General features: G+C 43.5%; 3 protein-coding genes across 4 annotated transcripts; all 3 read right to left on the bottom strand.

The window, feature by feature from the left end:
• Positions 1-810: 810 nt before the first annotated feature.
• On the bottom strand, positions 811-6,500 carry LOC138949001 (uncharacterized). 2 transcript variants are annotated; one of them, XM_070320696.1, is made up of 3 exons: positions 5,366-6,500; positions 2,238-2,899; positions 811-1,639 (listed from the first exon to the last, which is right to left on the bottom strand). In XM_070320696.1, the coding sequence occupies exons 2-3, from the start codon at positions 2,433-2,435 to the stop codon at positions 1,325-1,327; spliced, it is 513 nt and encodes a 170-aa protein (XP_070176797.1). In that variant the 5' UTR covers positions 2,436-2,899; positions 5,366-6,500; the 3' UTR covers positions 811-1,324. The 2 variants fall into 2 exon arrangements, with proteins under 2 accessions (XP_070176797.1, XP_070176796.1); XM_070320695.1 differs by lacking the exon at positions 5,366-6,500 and adding an exon at positions 3,288-3,422.
• A 604-nt stretch (positions 6,501-7,104) lies between these two features.
• LOC138949000 (uncharacterized) lies at positions 7,105-13,764 on the bottom strand. The gene is made up of 2 exons (XM_070320694.1): positions 13,511-13,764; positions 7,105-10,121 (listed from the first exon to the last, which is right to left on the bottom strand). The coding sequence occupies exons 1-2, from the start codon at positions 13,762-13,764 to the stop codon at positions 8,591-8,593; spliced, it is 1,785 nt and encodes a 594-aa protein (XP_070176795.1). The 3' UTR covers positions 7,105-8,590.
• Positions 13,765-14,141: 377 nt separating this feature from the next.
• Positions 14,142-14,528, bottom strand: LOC138947977 (apoptotic protease-activating factor 1-like). The gene has a single exon (XM_070319501.1). It carries the CDS (start codon positions 14,526-14,528, stop codon positions 14,142-14,144), a length of 387 nt encoding a protein of 128 aa, XP_070175602.1.
• Positions 14,529-18,685: the final 4,157 nt, after the last annotated feature.

Genomic DNA, 18,685 nt, shown 5'->3' with positions numbered 1-18,685 from the left:
CCCTTTCCCCGTCGCGATATAACCTTGAATGGTTGAAAACGACGTTAAACACCAAATAAAGAAAAGATCCACAGGATTTAGTGTATCCCTGAGATTGAGGAATCAGTATATCCTCAAGATTTAGGAATTAATATATCCCCAAGATTTAGGAATCAATATATCCCCAAGATTTAGGAATCAATACATCTTCAAGAATTAGGAATCAGAATCTCCCCAAGATTTTAGGAATGCCGTAACGGCAAAAATAACCAGTCACTGATCAAGCAAATGAGAAAAATGTCAGTAATATTTTATCCAAAAAAGATCAAGAATTACATGAAAGGTTGGTTCCGTCTGAAGAAAACAACTGTTTAGTTTATTGACAAAGTTTGGTAGACTAATTCAACAGTGAAAAATGTCCTACTGGAAAAACACAACTAGACCTTTTGGAAATGATAGCCGCAAGATCTCAGAAAGAGTTAGATGCTTGAGTGTTCTCTGCTGTAATTAGTCCCATGGACCCATGCTACAACTCAGCGATAGTGAATTTGACCTGCCTATCATCAAAATGTGATAAAGGAAGTAAAATTAAAACAGGAGTTTGATATGAATGTTCTAGTGTTTTCTTTATATGCGTTAAAAAGAGAGAGAGAGTGGGTGTGTATATGTCTGTATGTGCACTGTCCGAAAAAGTGTGTGTGTGTGTGTGTGTGTGTGTGTGTGCAGAAATGCGAGAGAGTGAGTGTCTGTGTATGTGCATGAATGCAGTGTGTGTAAGCATATACATGTATAATCTTTCTGCATTCATTCAACCAAGAAGTACAAAACGAGCAGTGTTCCACGGACTGTTTATTTGAACTATTTCTGCAATTTGTTTCTTGTTCAAGTTTTTGTTCAGTGTAAGTCAAAATTAGCTGTGGTATTGTCAATCTATGTACTATTTATTCCAAGGCAAATTACAACCTCATTTAGCCATTTTCTTTCGGTCTGTTTTGGGCATGCTTTTTGGTCTAATTTTTGTATAATTGGGGCCTTTAGTTCATATATAAAATATGTGAGCATTTTACAATCCAAGACACTCCCTGGGGATAATAAATACAACACCAGAAATCCTTCCCATGTCTTTAGCTTTTGATCTTTTCATTTTCCCAACTCACCATTGTCCCCGACTTGACATACGTCTCTTCTCAAACTGTCAATTGTCCTGCGACTGGGTTGTCAACACTCTTGCCTCTCACTTCTCAGCCTCTTCTTCCTCCATGCTATTCTCCTCTCCTCCCCTCTCTCTATATCATCCTCCCTCACCTCACCTCACCTCACCCCCCACCCCCCACTCCCTCCCTTTTCATCTTTTGTTGGCTCTGATATCTGAGTTGACGTACTTGGCCTTCCGGTAGCCATACACCTTCCCACTCCTCGTAGTCTTGGGATCCATCAGAATCCAACGCATGACGCAGCTGGGCATGGACATTTTTGTGTTCATGCGCAGCCAGCTCAGGTAACACGTGCGTAGGGTCTTCCGGAACAGCGTCCAGATGACGGCCAGAATGACGTAATTGAGGATGACGTAAAAGAGAAAGAGCGCGACGACGACCGTGTCTTCAAACTCACGACCCAACTGGGGCAGGCGTCGGGATAGCAGGCACTTGCTGATACACACCTGTGGATTTGGAGGGGGGGGGGTGTTAGCGATGGAGGTAGAAGCACACCTTGTTTGGGTTTGTTTTCGTTTGTGTGTGTGTGTTATAATCAGCATGCGTCTGTGTGATAAAATGGGAGTAAAATAAGTAAGTTTACAACTATATATACATAAATAAAATAAACAGATACAGACGGATAGATACATAAATAGAATTTGATGTGAGCAAAAGCAAGTCAGTAAGCTCCATGAATGGTATGTGTCTCACTGTGTGTGTGTGTGTGTGTGTGTGTGTGCGTGCGTGTGTCAGTATGTGCAGGTGTGTTTGTGTCATAAAACGGTGGTTAAAATACTGAAGAATAAGTGTGCAATTATATATATAGTACATCAGTAAAATAAATACACATCGATAAATGGATACCCCGGTACACAGATAGAACTAAATAAGTGTTTGTCTGTGTGAGCGTGTGTATGTGTCAGGGTGTATATCACTGAATGTGGGACTTTGCTTTTATATATCAGCGTGTGGGTAATACAATAACATAAGAACCTAGAAGTGACAAGTTAACAAATAGACAGGTATGTAAGTGAACAAAATGAAGCAAGCCCTAGGGTCTACCTCTTGTATTGTGAGGCCGAGTAGAGGCCCGGCCCCGAGCATGACCAGGATGGCGATGATGATGTACTTGGCTTTTCGGCACTCCTCCTCGTCTTCGACCGCCTCTAACACCATCTTCTTCATCTTCTCCACCTTCTTTATCTTCTCCACTTCTCGTTTCCCCATCTTGAAACGTTTGGGTGACTTTTTCTTCTTCATGATGAAGATTGATTATCTATTGTCTTTGATGCGGGATGGGATTTATTTTTTACACCACCGGTATAATATACGGTAGTGTATAGGTTTCACTCTGGGTTTTGTTTTTTTACTGGCTGAACAGAACAGGCTTATTCAGCTTCTTTCTGTTTCCATCTACAGCGTTTTCCTTTCTTCCTTGCTTCGTGAAGGCTCGTCAGCGCTGTGAAATCAACAGTTTTCAAGCGCTTCTAATATTTTTTGGATTTACAGAAAAAGGAAATTCCCCTCCGGCTCTTGCTCCGAAAAAAGGCTAGTCACAGCTCTAAGCTTTTCAGCTAAATAACTGTGGTCTTTTCTGGGCAATAAACCGCGGCATCAACCTCGCTCTTGCCGTCGTCGTCCCCTGCAGAACCGTTGTGACTGGAGACAGTTTCTGAAGGGGGTCGAGAGCTGTCACGCCGATGTCGGAAACGTCTGGGCAAAACCTGTGTACAGAATGTCACAAATGTGGTGACGAATTTGTTAACTGTGGTAAAAGCAATAACATGACTTGCAAGCAGAACTCTACAGGCTAGAGCTCTGATCAGTCCTCCACCAAACCATGCATGGTGGGGGTTGGTAGTGGGGGGGGGGGGGGGGTGATACGGCCATACTATTTAAAGCCAACTCGTGCAGCAACAACAACAACAACAACAAAATGGGGCAGAAAAAGACCTAGGCTATCGATGACACGGAGAAAGAAACTCAGATTCCAACATACAAGCTGTAATAAAACTGAGAAAGACCTTCCAGCTAACAAGGAACAAAAACTGCCTAAACCCTTGTCAAAGTATGACAGGTCAAAAAATCCCGTAAGGTACAAAACGCCCGTACCTTCAGCTTTCTCCCAGGTTCGACACCTTATTCTCCAGCCCTCTCGCTGACGGGATTTTGCTATTGCAGACTGACGTCATAACCGTATGACGCATTTATTTCGTCACTTCGCGCATTCCGCGGAAAGGCGAAAATATGTTCGACTTTGAACTTCACACGTGCAACTTCACATACGAGCGCGTGTGTATGTGCGCATATATTATGTGTGTGTGTGTGTGTGTGTGTGTGTGTGAGTGTGTGTGTGTCTGTGTGTGTGTATGTGTGTGTGCGTGTCAGTGTGTGTGTGTGTGTGTGTGTGAATTTATTGTTGAATGATTCCATAACTGCAACTTTTATCAGACACATTTTTTTTATCAGAGGATGAAAGTCGCTTGTTCATTCCAATCAGAGATACTATCTCTGTTCCAATGCTTGTTATTCTCTCTGGGCGGGGATGTAGCTCAGTCGGTAGCGCGCTGGATTTGTATCCAGTTGGCCGCTGTCAGCGTCAGTTCGTCCCCACGTTCGGCGAGAGATTTATTTCTCAGAGTCAACTTTGTGTGCAGACTCTCCTCGGTGTCCGAACACCCTCGTGTGTACACGCAAGCACAAGACCAAGTGCGCACGAAAAAGATCCTGTAATCCATGTCAGAGTTTGGTGGGTTATAGAAACACGAAAATACCCAGCATGCTTCCTCCGAAAACGGCGTATGGCTGCCTAAATGGCGGGGTAAAAAACGGTCATACACGTAAAATTCCATTCGTGCAAAAAACACGAGTGTACGTGGGAGTTTCAGCCCACGAACGCAGAAGAAGAAGAAGAAGTTATTCTCTCAGGTACCAGAAGAAAAGGTTCCGTACAACTCTCGCTTACTCTATTACACATGTCGTATGCATAAAGAGCGATTACTTCCCTTTGGTTATTTGCAGGGCCGGACTACCGGGGGGGTTATGGGGGTTGCGCAACCCCCCCCCCCTAGCCTAAACATGTACCTTACTTATTTAATTTTTTTTAATTATTGCTTATTTTATGCCGTTTCATTCCAGGAGCGACCATTTTCCTATCTCAGAATATGACATACCCATCAGCTTCAGGGGGCTTCGCCCCCTGACCCCCACAACGAGGGGGGGGGGGGGGGGGTTCTAGGGTTTCCGGACCCCCCCCCCCCCCCCCCCCAGCCAAAAAATAAAAATATTGAATGAGGTATGCATTTCTTTATTTTACATTGAGTTTCAATTTTTGGGGTATTAATCAGTGACAAAATCTGCTGCCTGAAACTGGTAATGATCATTCTCAGAATGCACCAGATTGCACCATTTTGCATCCTTTTTTCAAAATTTTCCGGGGGGGCATGCCCCCGGACCCCCCTAGCAAGCTAGGCGGTTCGCGCCGTCGGCTCGGCGCTTCGCGCCTTCACACCCATATCTTCACAATATACTTTTGAAAAAAAAACACCCATAAAATGAACTGATCCGCCCCTGCTGCCAGGGGGGACATCCCCCTGGGCCACCACTGGCAACTCTCCCCCCCTCCTCTTCGCCTAGTCCGGCCCTGATTTGACACTTTTGTCGTTATGCCGAATTGACTTTAGCCTATAAAGTCCAACTATGACTGCTAATTAAGCGATGGTTAATGCACATAGCGACGTCATCATGGAATTTTGGCGTAACCCATTTTAGACAGATTTTCAGCAGAAGGCCAAACCTGATTATTTTTGATATGAAATAGTGTTTATTTTTGTACCTGGTGTCAATAGAAAGATAAAAGAACGTTCAATCATATATATACATTGTATTGTCCATCGTATTGTAAAGAATGTCAGTTTCTCACTTCGAATGGTTTACTTAGTCTAAAGCACAAAAACATCAGAATCGCCAAGAATCGAGTTACACCAAATTCTAGGTCGACGACGATAGGCCCAACCCCCAGCCCCACCGGATAATAGGCCTAATTTCCTTCAATCCCCCACCCCCCTCCCTCACCCTTGCGAATACAAATTGTAGATCTGCCACCGTGACTGTTATGTCACAATGCCGCTGGATCTAGTTCTATACAACTTGTACCCTGGCCTACTGTTAATCGTACCACTGCTACTCACCACAGCATCAAACGTCCTCGAGCTTGACCCGGGAAGCCAAGTGATGTTCGGTCAAGGTTCCGGCCGAGGATTTCAGTTCGTAGGGAGGGGGACATGGAGGAGGAGGAAAGGGGAGGGGGAAGAGGAGGAAGGTGGGTGGGTTCGACGACAGCTGAGGCCCACTGTTTGCCTTTCTGGACACCCAAAAGACTGGCCGTGTCTTCTGTGGAAACCTTTGGCTGAGTGACCCACAGTCTTGTGGTGAGCCTCATACATCTGCAGACACTCCTAATGACACGGATAGCGTTCGCCGTGTTCGAGCGATACTCCACAAAGTCAAGGCCTCGACGATTATTTTACCTCTCTGAAGATGAACTTCTTCTTCTTCTGCGTTCATGGGCTGAAACTCCCACGTACACTCGTGTTTTTGAACGACTCTGAGTGGGTTTGTACGTGTATGGCCGTTTTAACCCCGCCAATAAGGCAGCCATACGCCGCTTTCGAAGATGAACAACCTCTGTCGGTTGCTGCTGAAGACACCGGTAATTTTGTACAAACACAATGCACTGTGACACAGTTCCTAGGACCCATTTTACTGGCTGCACAAGTGTTAAAATTTGTAAGACTGCCGAGAACTGCATGTTCACATGGAAACTGCTTCCCCTTGCAGTTTACACACTAACACATGTCATGTTATACACCGTTGATAAGTTCGAGGGTTTTGGGCATCACAACAAATTTTGAGACAAATAATTATTTACAGATGGGAAGGTTCTCAAAACGAATGTGCGTGAGAAGGAACGGACATCACCAACGTTTACAATTGAAGAACTGAGATATTTGAGTTATAATTTTGTTCGCAATGATATACACAATGCAAATGTAAATATTAACAAGTCGCGTAAGGCGAAAATACAACATTTAGTCAAGCTGTCGAACTCACAAAATGAAACTGAACGCAATGCAATTTTTCAGCAAGACCGTATACTCGTAGCATCGTCAGTCCACCGCTCGTGACAAAGGCAGTGAAATTGACAAGAAGAGCGGGGTAGTAGTTGCGCTGAGAAGGATAGCACGCTTTTCTGTACCTCTCTTCGTTTTAACTTTCTGAGCGTGTTTTTAATCGAAACATATCATATCTATATGTTTTTGGAATCAGGAACCGACAAGGAATAAGATTTTTAAATCGATTTCGGAAATTTGATTTTGATAATAATTTTTATATGTTTAATTTTCAGACCTTGTTTTTAATCCGAATATAACATATTTATATGTTTTTGGAATCAGAAAATGATGAAGAATAAGATGAACGTAAATTTGGATCGTTTTATAAAAAAAATAATTCTAATTACAATTTTCAGATTTTTAATGACCAAAGTCATTAATTAATTTTTAAGCCACCAAGCTGAAATGCAATACCAAACCCCGGCCTTCGTCGAAGATTGCTTGGCCAAAATTTCAATCGATTTGATTGAAAAATGAGGGTGTGACAGTGCCGCCTCAACTTTTACAAAAAGCCGGATATGACGTCATCAAAGATATTTATCGAAAAAATGAAAAAAACGTCCGGGGATGTCATACCCAGGAACTCTCATGTCAAATTTCATAAAGATCGGTCCAGTAGTTTACTCTCAATCGCTCTACACACACACACACGCACGCACACACGCACACACACACACACGCACGCACATACACCACGACCCTCGTTTCGATTCCCCCTCGATGTTAAAATATTTAGTCAAAACTTGACTAAATATAAAAAGGTATGAAAACTTTGGCACAATATAGTCACAAGTTCTTGAGCGAGCTTCTTTTGTGTGTTGAAGCAAGGTGAACGGAAGTGAGTTTTGAACGCCGGTCATTCCTCAGAACATTACGCAAGAGATGGACACTGTTTTCTGGAAAGCACCAACGGCACGAAAATACTCATAAACACTACTCCGAGTATAAACAAATATGGCACATAGATTTAGCAAATAAAAACTTGCAACATGAAACGTAAAACTATAACCTGTTTCTTCTTCTTCTTCTTCTTCTTCTTCTTCTTCTCGTTCGCTACCTGTTTCTCGAAAAAGATCGATAATGATCTCTTTGTCGTCGAAAGCATACAGTTGCAATACGTTTGTGCTTTATAATCTCAGTTGTTCATTTGGCACATGATTTTTTTTTTGTGGGGGGTAAGTATAGGTAATTCCTCCCTGACACACACTGAGAATCACACGACGTGGACAACACTGTAGTCACCTTACCCTGTGCACAAGTGCAGAGATGTTGGTAGGACCAACAATTGAGAAATTATCTCATTGCCAGTATCTCGTTATTTAAGTCCAATCATTCAGGATGAAAGCCCTATACCATCATCTTCAGCGCTCTACACTTTTGGGTCAGAGTCCAAGATTTATGACGCCATTATCTCTTGATAGAACTCTTCACTCAGGCTCTCAGTGTCAAAGCCTCGTGCGGTCATTACCACTCTGCACTCATTTCAGAATGAAAACCTCGTGCCGTCGCACCTTATACTTCTCTCAGAGTCAGGGCTTTATGTCCATGCGTATACGGTACACTTCTTTTAGAGTCAAAGCCGTGATCACATGTTTACACTTGAGTCAAAATATTCCTTATCGTCATTGTCACTTCACACTCTTTTTAAAACCAAAGCCTTCCATCGTCATCATCACTATACATTTCTTTCGGGATCAAAGCCTTATTCCGACGCAATGTACGCTTCTTTTACTGTCAACATTCTTTGGCCGCACTTTACACTTCTATCAGAGTCAAGGCCTTGCACACACTCTACACCTTATTGGAGTCAAAGCCTTATGCCGGCTTACTCTAAAATTGTACCCGAGTCAAAGCCTAGCACACACATCTACATATCTTTCAGAGCCAAAGCCCTATGCTGGCGCACTCGATATACTTCTTCTTGTGTCATTATTATCTGGCTTCATTCTACACTTCTATCTGTGTCAAAGTCTTGAGGACACTCTTCATCTCTTTTGGGGTCAAAACCTTATGCTGATGCACTCCACACTTTATTCACAGTCAAAGCCTTATGCCGACGCACTTGTATCAGAATCAGGCTTGCACGCACTCTGCGCACCTGTGCAGTGTCATTATCCGTTGGCGGCACTCTACACTGCTGTCAGTGCCAAAGCCCTGCACACACTCTACACAGTCTTTCAGAGTCAACGCCTCATGCTGTCAGCACATCCCTACACTTCTTTCAGAGTCAAAGCCACATCCCTACACTTCTTTCAGAGTCAAAGCCTTATGCCGACGCGGAAGCTTACCGGGGTGGTCACGTCGGTCGCGTCGCTCCGTGATGAATCCCTCCAGCAGCTTCTTGCCGTGCGTGTCCACGGACCAGCGGAACGTGTAGGGCTCGTCAATGCGGGGGCTCCTCTCCCAGATGAGGGCTTCGTTCCGGTAGTTCCTCTTCTTGTCGCTGTGGTCGACGTGGTGGAACCAGAGGGGAATGTCCCCGTTTTTGTACAGCCAGGAGGGCTGGGCTTGGAGGGTCTTGGACACCACGGCCCCGTTCCACACGTCGTTGCTCTTGCCGTTCTCCAGAGCCTTGATCCCTGTGCCTTTCTTCTTGCCTGCTTTCCCACCGAGGATTCCTTTCAGTGTCCCGCCCGGGAGGCCTGTTGTTCCGAGGGTGCCGTTCCGCTGCTTGTTCAGCATCCCTGTCTGCACAGCGTCATTCCATATAGCGTTCCTTCTCTCGGCCAGACCGTCGTCCACGCTGCCGAAATTGAACCTTTTGGACATCCCCAAGTTGTTTGCCAGGTCGCCAGGTTTGCCCAGCTCTAGAGATCTGTAGCCGAGGTCGTTCCTTTTCCCCATCCCCAAAGTTCCGTTTAGCAGGCCGCTTCTGTTGAGAAGGCTGTTCCCTGTTTGGGTACCCAGCACGGTTCTCCTTCCGTTGCCTATACCGCTGATGCCGTTGAAGCCGTTTGTACCGAATGTGTCTGTTGCGGGTATGCCCATGGGGAGGCTAGTGATTCTCTCTGCAGGCGGGAGTTGATACGACAATATTCTTCGGTTCTGATGATCGAGGACTGGGATTAAATCATCGTTGGAGCGTTGGTCTTTCTTGATTTCGTCTAGGATTTCTGACTTCATTCTGCCGTACTGCTTGGCGACCTCCTGGCTGATCTTATCGTCAGAAAAGCCGGTTCGGGTCGCGCGCGATTCGTCTCTCGCGGTTCTCGGTTCCAGCTTCTCCAGTCGCTCCCTGAGATGTCTGATCTCCTTTTTGGCGTTCTCGTAGTCCCGCCTGAGGCCTTCCAGCTCGTGTTTCAGGTGCCTGTTCTCGCCCACAAGCTTTGCGATTTTCTCCCTACCAGCGTCCACCATTTCTATCAGCCGTTCGATCTGCCTCGTCTTCTGCTTATCGGTGTCCGCAATGCGAAAGTTCTCTTCCCTCAGACCAATGGTTTCGTGCTTGGCCGTCTCCAGGTCCCGCCTCAGCTCGGAGATGGTCTTGGCCTGATTATCCTCCACCGAGGTGTGTCTCACGATCACCGTCCTCTCCACAGGAGGAGGAGGAGGAGGAGGGGCAATGGGTTGTCGCCTGGGAGGTGGTGACTCCACCTCTACCTCCTGGTGCGTCGGACTCTTCTCAGACCCGCTGTCCTGGAAGACGGCTCCGGTGGTGAACTCCGAAGCCTTGCCTCCATCCACCAGTTTCTGCAGCGTGTTCTTGGATTCCGACGCCAGGGCGTTGAGGACAGTATCGTAGGCCACCTTGTGCCCCGTGGCGTCTAGAGCTCTGGACAGATGTGAACAGAATTTTTTTTCAGAAATCAGATTGAAAGAATACACTGCAGCATAATTTATCGACATACGAACACAAAATTAGCAAGCTTTTGTTTCAGACGTTTGGCCTTAGAGGGCATAGAAACCAGTTCTGGGGGAAAAACCAGAGCATAAATGAATTTGGACAGATTTTGTTTTCTTCAGATATCAGATTGATAAAATAAATCGCAGCATAATTTATCGACACACGAGCCCTGGACAAAATGAGCAAGCTTTTGTTTCAGACGTTTGGCCTCAGAGGGCTTAGACACCAGTTCTGGGAGAGAGAAAACAAGTCGCGTAAGGCGAAAATACAACATTTAGTCAAGTAGCTGTCGAACTCACAGAATGAAACTGAACGCAATGCAACGCAGCAAGACCGTATACTCGTAGCATCGTCAGTCCACCGCTCATGGCAAAGGCAGTGAAATTGACAAGAAGAGCGGGGTAGTAGTTGCGCTGAGAAGGATAGCACGCTTTTCTGTACCTCTCTTCGTTTTAACTTTCTGAGCGTGTTTTCAATCCAAACATATCATATCTATATGTTTTTTGAATCAGGAACCGACAAGGAATAAGATGAAAGTGTTTTTAAATTGATTTCGAAAATGTAATTTTCATATTAATTTTTATATATTTAATTTTCAGAGCTTGTTTTTAATCCGAATATAACATATTTATATGTTTTTGGAATCAGCAAATGATGGAGCATAAGATGAATGTAAATTTGGATCGTTTTATAAAAATTTTTTTTTTTTTTACAATTTTCAGTTTTTTAATGACCAAAGTCATTAATTAATTTTTAAGCCACCCAGCTGAAATGCAATACCGAAGTCCGGGCTTCGTCGAAGATTACTTGACAAAAATTTCAACCAATTTGGTTGAAAAATGAGGGCGTGACAGTGCCGCCTCAACTTTCACGAAAAGCCGGATATGACGTCAACAAAGACATTTATCAAAAAAATGAAAACAATGTATGGGGATTTCATACCCAGAAACTTTCATGTCAAATTTCATAAAGATCGGTCCAGTAGTTTAGTCTGAATCGCTCTACACACACACACAGACAGACACACACACACACACACACGCACGCACATACACCACGACCCTCGTCTCGATTCCCCCCTCTACGTTAAAACATTTAGTCAAAACTTGACTAAATGTAAAAACGATACAATCGAAGTAATGCAACCATCATATACAAATAGTATACCAATAAGTATCTTTTGCCGTAAGTTTAGCAGAATAAAGTAATAAGAATGCAAAATGTAAACACTAACAAGTCGCGTAAGGCGAAAATACAATATTTAGTCAAGTAGCTGTCGAACTCACAGAATGAAACTGAACGCAATGCCATTTTTCAGCAAGACCGTATACTCGTAGCATCGTCAGTCCACCGCTCATGGCAAAGGCAGTGAAATTGACAAGAAGAGCGGGGTAGTAGTTGCGCTAAGAAGGATAGCACGCTTTTCTGTACCTCTCTTTGTTTTAACTTTCTGAGCGTGTTTTTAATCCAAACATATCATATCTATATGTTTTTAGAATCAGGAACCGACAAGGAATAAGATGAAAGTGTTTTTAAATTGATTTGGACAATGTAATTTTGATAATAATTTTTATATATTTAATTTGCAGAGCTTGTTTTTAATCCGAATATAACATATTTATATGTTTTTGGAATCAGCAAATGATGGAGAATAAGATAAACGTAAATTTGGATCGTTTTATAAATTTTGTATTTTTTTTTACAATTTTCAGATTTTTAATGACCAAAGTCATTAATTAGTTTTTAAGCCACCAAGCTGAAATGCAATACCGAAGTCCGGGCTTCGTCGAAGATTACTTGACCAAAATTTCAACCAATTTGGTTGAAAAATGAGGGCGTGACAGTGCCGCCTCAACTTTCACGAAAAGCCGGATATGACGTCATCAAAGACATTTATCAAAAAAATGAAAACAACGTATGGGGATTTCATACCCAGGAACTCTCATGTCAAATTTCATAAAGATCGGTCCAGTAGTTTAGTCTGAATCGCTCTACACACACACACAGACACACACACGCACACACGCACATACACCACGACCCTCGTTTCGATTCCCCCTCGATGTTAAAATATTTAGTCAAAACTTGACTAAATATAAAAAATAAACGAAAACGTACACCAAGAATGATTAACATTATGGAACGTTCTATAATTGTTAGCACAAATCATTCACAAATAAATCGACCTATACTGGTCAATAAGTATCGACACACAGACTGGTAACAGAACGGAAACAATGCGCCTTTGATTCCGCACGTCTTGTGACGGAATGTGATATGAATGGAGAGAGAGAGAGAGAGAGAGAGAGAGAGAGAGAGAGAGAGAGAGAGAGAGAGAGAGAGAGAGAGAGAGAGAGAGAGAGAGAGATAGATTGATTGATTGATTGATTGATTGATTAAACTTTATCACAGAAGGATGGAGATTTTAGGCATTGCCTAGTCTTACAATCTGTCCTTGCAAACGAAGACGAGAACAAAACAACACATGAGAGAGAGAGAGAGAGAGAGAGAGAGAGAGAGAGAGAGAGAGAGAGAGAGAGAGAGAGAGAGAGAGAGAGAGAGAGAGGTGCACCTTATTGAGCTTTGTATGGAGCATTTAACTGAGTATACGGGCCAAGGCTATCACGTTCACAGCTAAACTTATATAGCCTATGATTACAGTCCGTATAGCTCTAAGCAGAGATCTGCTACAGTATCTCTGCTCAGACGTCACGTGAATCACACCATTGAAATGACATGAAATAGGTCAAATTTTGTGCACTTTTTAGTGGAAAATGCACTTTTTAGTGGAAAATGCTTCGACGCCGGAGCGGGTACTGGACCCAGTGCCGTTGTAGTGCAAGTGCAACGGCACTGGGTCCAGTACCCGCTCCGGCGTCGAAGCATTTTCCACTAAAAAGTGCACAAAATTTGACCTATTTCGTCGCCTATAGAGGACGGAAAGAATGTCATTTCAATGGTGTGATAACATTCTTTCCGTCACGTGACGTCTGAGCTATACGGGCTGTAATCATAGGCTATATAAGTTTAGCTGTGAACGTGGTAGCCTTGGCCCGTATACTCAGTTAAATGCTCCATACTAAAGCTCAATAAGGTGCACCGAGAGAGAGAGAGAGAGAGAGAGAGAGAGAGAGAGAGAGAGAGAGAGAGAGAGAGAGAGAGAGAGAGAGAGAGAGAGAGAGAGAGAGAGAGATCTTACATTTTATGTTGTATATTGTAATGCTGTGATACATCACACCTGAGTTTCTCGTCTTGAGATTATAAACTGTTGTAACTTGTATGTCTATGTCTATGTCAAAGACCTGAAAGTGACCAACCTGACAAACTCCAAGAAGCCCTCGTTGGTGCGGTTCATGATGATGTCCAGCAGGGCCTGGTTCTTGTCCGTATTGGTGGGCTTGGAGCGGATCTTGCGCTGGTCCTTCTCCCCCACCACCCGGCGCTTTACCATCTCTTTCATCATCTCGGTGCTGTCCATCTCTCGGGTCAGCACCTGTCGGCACCGCCACAGGCACTTCTCCTGGTCGAAGCTGATCTTCCCCGTCGGGAATCGCGACGTGTCTCGCGACATGGTGACGGTGAAGGTGTTTGTGGTGGTGGTGGATTCTGGAGTATTTGTGAGGTTTTTTTTTTTTATAGTCTTTGCCTTTAGTTTTTGTGTGTGTTAACTTCCAGAAGAAGTCTTCGTTTACGCTGGATTATCTGCAGACGCTGAAGGCTGTCCTTAATTTAGCCCGAAGTTGACTTCTTTTTAATCGAAAATTCCGAGCCAAAGCTTCGTGCAGCAAGCTTCGTGCAGCAAGCTTCGTGCAGCAAGCTTCGTGCAGCAAGCTTCGTGCAGCAAGCTTCGTGAAGTGCGACTTCGCCCAATTAATATAAAGCGTGGTAGATACCTACAGCTTCTACAAAACTTTCAAACTAAAATGTTCTCGTTGAGAAGGCGTCAGATCAATTGTCACCAAACACTGTGCCGGAGACAAACTCGGAAGGCCCGCTTCCAGACACGAACTTCTTGTAGGTGCTCTCGGATTCCTTCCCGTGGGCTTCCAGAACAGTCTGGTAGGCAACCTTGTGACCGGTGGTGTCCAACGCTATGACAAACTCCAGAAAACTGTCAGAAGTACTGTTCATGATGATGTCTATCAGGGCAGAGTTTCTCTCCGAGTTGGTGGGTTTGGAGCGGATAAACTGCTGATCTTTCTCGCAGAGGACTCCCTCTTTCGCCAGTTCTTGCATCATGGCGCCGCTGTCCATCTCTCGCTTCAAGAAGGGCATGCACCGCCATAGGCATTTCTCTTCGTCGAAAGTGACGCGCCCTGAATCGGATTTAGCCATCACGATTAGGATAGCTTTTGGTTCACAGAGCTCGTTGGGTTAGTTCAAAAAGTTTATGAGATTCGTTTTTTGTTCACTGGGGAAGAAGTGTTGATCTCAAAATGAAAAAAAAAAAGCCTTTGGTTACTAGGCGCAGCAAAAAGTGTTCATTTTAGTTGGATATTTTGTACACACAGTTTTGAGGAAAAAAATCCGTGTCTGCTTTGAAGACATGGGTAAAACTGACTGAAGATATATGTTAAACTTTCTTGATGAGAGAAAACGTTTATGTGCACAGGTCAACACTGTATGAACAATTGTGTGCAGTTAGTATCAAAAAGAAGTACATCACTGAACGGTCAGAAGACACCGAAGTACAGCATTAATGGAGAGTTAAATAAAGAACACACAGACGAAAACATACCCCTCTCAGGGTACACATGCACTCTCAGTAGGAAGTGAGCTTAAAGTCAATAATCTTGTTGAACTCTTTTTGTCCCAGGAACCACTGAAAAAAACAATCTTGTCTGAATCAGGCTCTGACGACTGCATGATGTAACGTGAGAAACCATATAAATAGTTCTTGCGTAGTACGACTCTTTCTGGTGTAATCCAGTCAACTGTGAGTCGTTAGGGCAAACTAGTACTGACTGTTCTCGCTTTCGACAAAGACTGACGCCAAAACGTCTTTAATTACAAGCTGCAAGACACAGGGAAAAAGATCTTTGGTTGGGAGAGTTTGCAGAAGAAGAAAATCCCAGAGAGCTTCACTGCAGGTTGCGACGGCAAAACAATCTTGAAATAGTGTTGTAAAATGTTCTTGCTTCAATGTCTCCGATGAACTCCCGTAGCTGCAAGGCACAGGGAAAACATCTTTGGTTGGGAGAGTTTCCAGAAGAGGAAAATCCCAGAGAGCTTCACTTCAGGTTACGACGGTGAAACAATCTTGAAATAGTGTTGTAATAATGTTCTTGCTTCGATGTCTCCATTGAACTCCCATAGTTACAAGACAGCTGTGAAGAAGTCCTTGGTTACAAGGCACATAGGAGGAGCCGTCCTGTCTACACGCCGCTATGGCAATGTGTGTCCATAAACACTGACTAACACACTCTTTCCTCAACAAGACGCTTGAAATATCCTCCAATTCACGCCATCTTGACGATTAATTTCTTGACTTGAGACACAGAATTTGGTCAGGGGTTTTAAACCGACCCTCCAGTGCCTAGTTCGATCTTGTCACTGATACAGTTTATTGATACTCACGGATCTAAGCAAACATCTCATTTGTATTATAACTCGGTCGTGCATATGCTAAAAGGTATTCAGCATTCAATGAGCAAAACGCCAAAACCAGTGATAAAGCAGAACATAGCGCACAGACTTTATGTGTGTACTAAAGAATAAAAACATCATTGTATCGGCTTGTGACAGCAATACTAAAGATCACTGAGACTACTGACTACACGAGCGCTTCTTTGAGTCTCTACAGAACCGTAAAGCCTATAACTGTTTGCTTTTCAATGTACAGCAGTTTTGAACAGGAGAAGAAAGTGTGCCATTCGATCTGTCGTGGTCTTTTAGTGATACTTTATTCGCGGCCGGGACATTCAGTCGCTTTATCTATTGCTTTCGAAATAGCCCTGTGTACAAATTGCACTGCAACTTCTAAGCTACAGGGACATTTATTTGCTTTTGGTTCTTTAGGTTGCCGAATATGTTGGTGGGTGTTTAGGTTTTCCATCTCCCTCTTTTATACCTCCACTACCCTTTCATATACATTTCGCGCGCGCACACACGCACACACACACACTGACAAACACACAAACACTGACACCCACACACACTCACACACACACACACACGCACACACACACACACACACACACACACATACACACTCATTTTATATTTTGCATACTTTTGTGTTTTACGTACTACTGATAATCTTCTTCTGAACCTCGTGTATACTCACTCATTGGGCTCATTGAGAGGGGCTGAGGGTAAAAAAACCAATTGTCGGTGTCTCCGAGTCTGCAATGAGTCTTCGCTTGCTTGCTTACTTGTCAGTTTGAGGGAGTGCGTGCATGCTTGCTCCCTTTCTTATGTATTAGATCAGAGCTATATATTCCGACGATCATTTGTCAGCTTCCAACTTGATCAACAACAAAACGCAATGATGGCAATCTCTTTCTGTGAGCGTGAAACCGATCTTCTCTTTTTTAATAAAGAACGATCTAGGCACACCTAACCCACCGTCAGTCTTTCTAAACATAACAGGATATGCAGGATCTTACACAGCAGGGGTGGGGGTGGGGTAAGTTCTATGATTTATTCATTGATCAGTTAAGTGCACCCTATTGACATATGACCCGGGTTTGGAGTAACTTCAAAAGGGAGGGGTTTGGACACAGGTAAGAAACAAAATCTGCTCTTTCTGGTGCCTGCTTTTTCAGTCACGACGTAGGCCCTAACTGTATGAGTGGACGCGTTTTGTTAATTTTTTATTTTATTTTTTACATTCAGTCAAGTATTGACTCGGTCAAGTGATTGGCCGCTCGGAATGTGTGTGTGTGTGTGTGTGTGTGTGTCAGTGTGTGTGCGCGTGCGTGCGTGCGTGCGTGCGTGCGTGTCTTTTTCTGTGTGATTTATATCAGTGCAAGTTGGTGTTTACATTTTTGAGGGCATTTTTGTGTGCTGATTTTCTTCGTTTTTACATTAACTAAACGTAAAATGAACAGCTATTGTAAGTTATTAAAGAAACAAGTTCAGGATGGATCGCAGCCGACGAGAACACTGGTTCGCAGTCGAGGGGAACACTGAATCGCAGCCGGCGAATGTCTGATTGTATACATCATCAATTTGTGCCATTGCGTTCAAACCAATCAACTTCTGGCAAAGCTAAAACTCGGTGTAAATATGAATGAATAATAGATGATTGAACTGCCGATCATAAAAGTACTTTTCGTAGGCCTAACCAGTACTAGCGCAACGCTAATAGACCATAGTTTACACACAACTTGAACATGTGTGCCGTAATGATTCCGTGACGCGGCCGGTGTGACGTTTTCATCTTTCGCCGTGTTGATATTTCGCCGCTTCTCGGCCTCGTTGATCTAGTATAAACTCTACACTGAACAAAAAAAACACCCTTCGATAGTACTGATGAGCGACCTTGTGTTCCTTACATTTATGGGGCCAAATTTGTCCAACCAATTTGTTTTATTTAACTTAGAAATTTGATTCATCCTAAAATGTTTTCCTTCTTACTCAAGGGACGTAACCACTCAGTACACATTTTCGAAGAATTCGATTTTGGGGGTGAAATCTATTAAATTTTACCACCAATTTTCTTCACATGCAAGAAACTGACATGCTTTTCGTCCATAAATAATTTCACTTCTTAATTTTACCAGGAAACAACATTTCAGTCTTGAGTATAATTATGTCGAGGGGGAAATATGTACACAGGCGAAAGATGAAATCGTGACACCGGTCAGTGTCACGTTTGTATCCAATGAAAGTACAAGACAGTGACCATAGTCACAGTCCAAATGTTGCACTTGGTCTTTCAAATGACCAAAACGTCCGCTTTAAGGGCCACACAACAGATCCTTTAAAAATTTGAAAGACTCGGACGGATTTTTGTGTGAGACATTGCTTCTGTGCCTGTCCATCTTATTTTCAACCATACTAGTCCAAATAATACCTTTTCTGCTTTGAATGATGCATTTTTGCCTATTATTGATAAGAACGCACCAGTTTGCCCCAAAAGAGGGCGAACCACCCAACACTGACTTCCCCCAGTCATAGACCAAAAATTAATGGTCTATGCCCCAGTGCACTGAGGCTGTGTTCCACAAAATTGCTTTATCAGCATTTGTTAGTCAGTGCACAACTGATCAATCATAATGCAGGTCACAAGTTGGTCATAGAGGCGCACTTTTGCGAGAACTTGTGCAAGATATTCTTTATGAAAACTGCATTTTAACAACCTTTTGCAACGGGTCATTGTGTGCAAAGTCTGTTGGGATGATAAACTTAATTCATGAAACCAAGTCTAGCACAGACACTGTGCAAGTGTTTTACTACAAGAGTGCGTTGACCCGAGCTGGCCAAATTTTCAACCAATCAGCATGCGTCTCAGGCCTCACTGCGGTTTAGCGGAAATTGGTCGAACA

Source organism: Littorina saxatilis, linkage group LG15 (genome assembly GCF_037325665.1).
Source record: "Littorina saxatilis isolate snail1 linkage group LG15, US_GU_Lsax_2.0, whole genome shotgun sequence".
NCBI lineage: Eukaryota > Metazoa > Mollusca > Gastropoda > Littorinimorpha > Littorinidae > Littorina > Littorina saxatilis.
The sequence above is the reverse complement of the archived record's forward strand: the minus strand, read 5'-3'. Positions and strand labels throughout refer to the sequence as shown.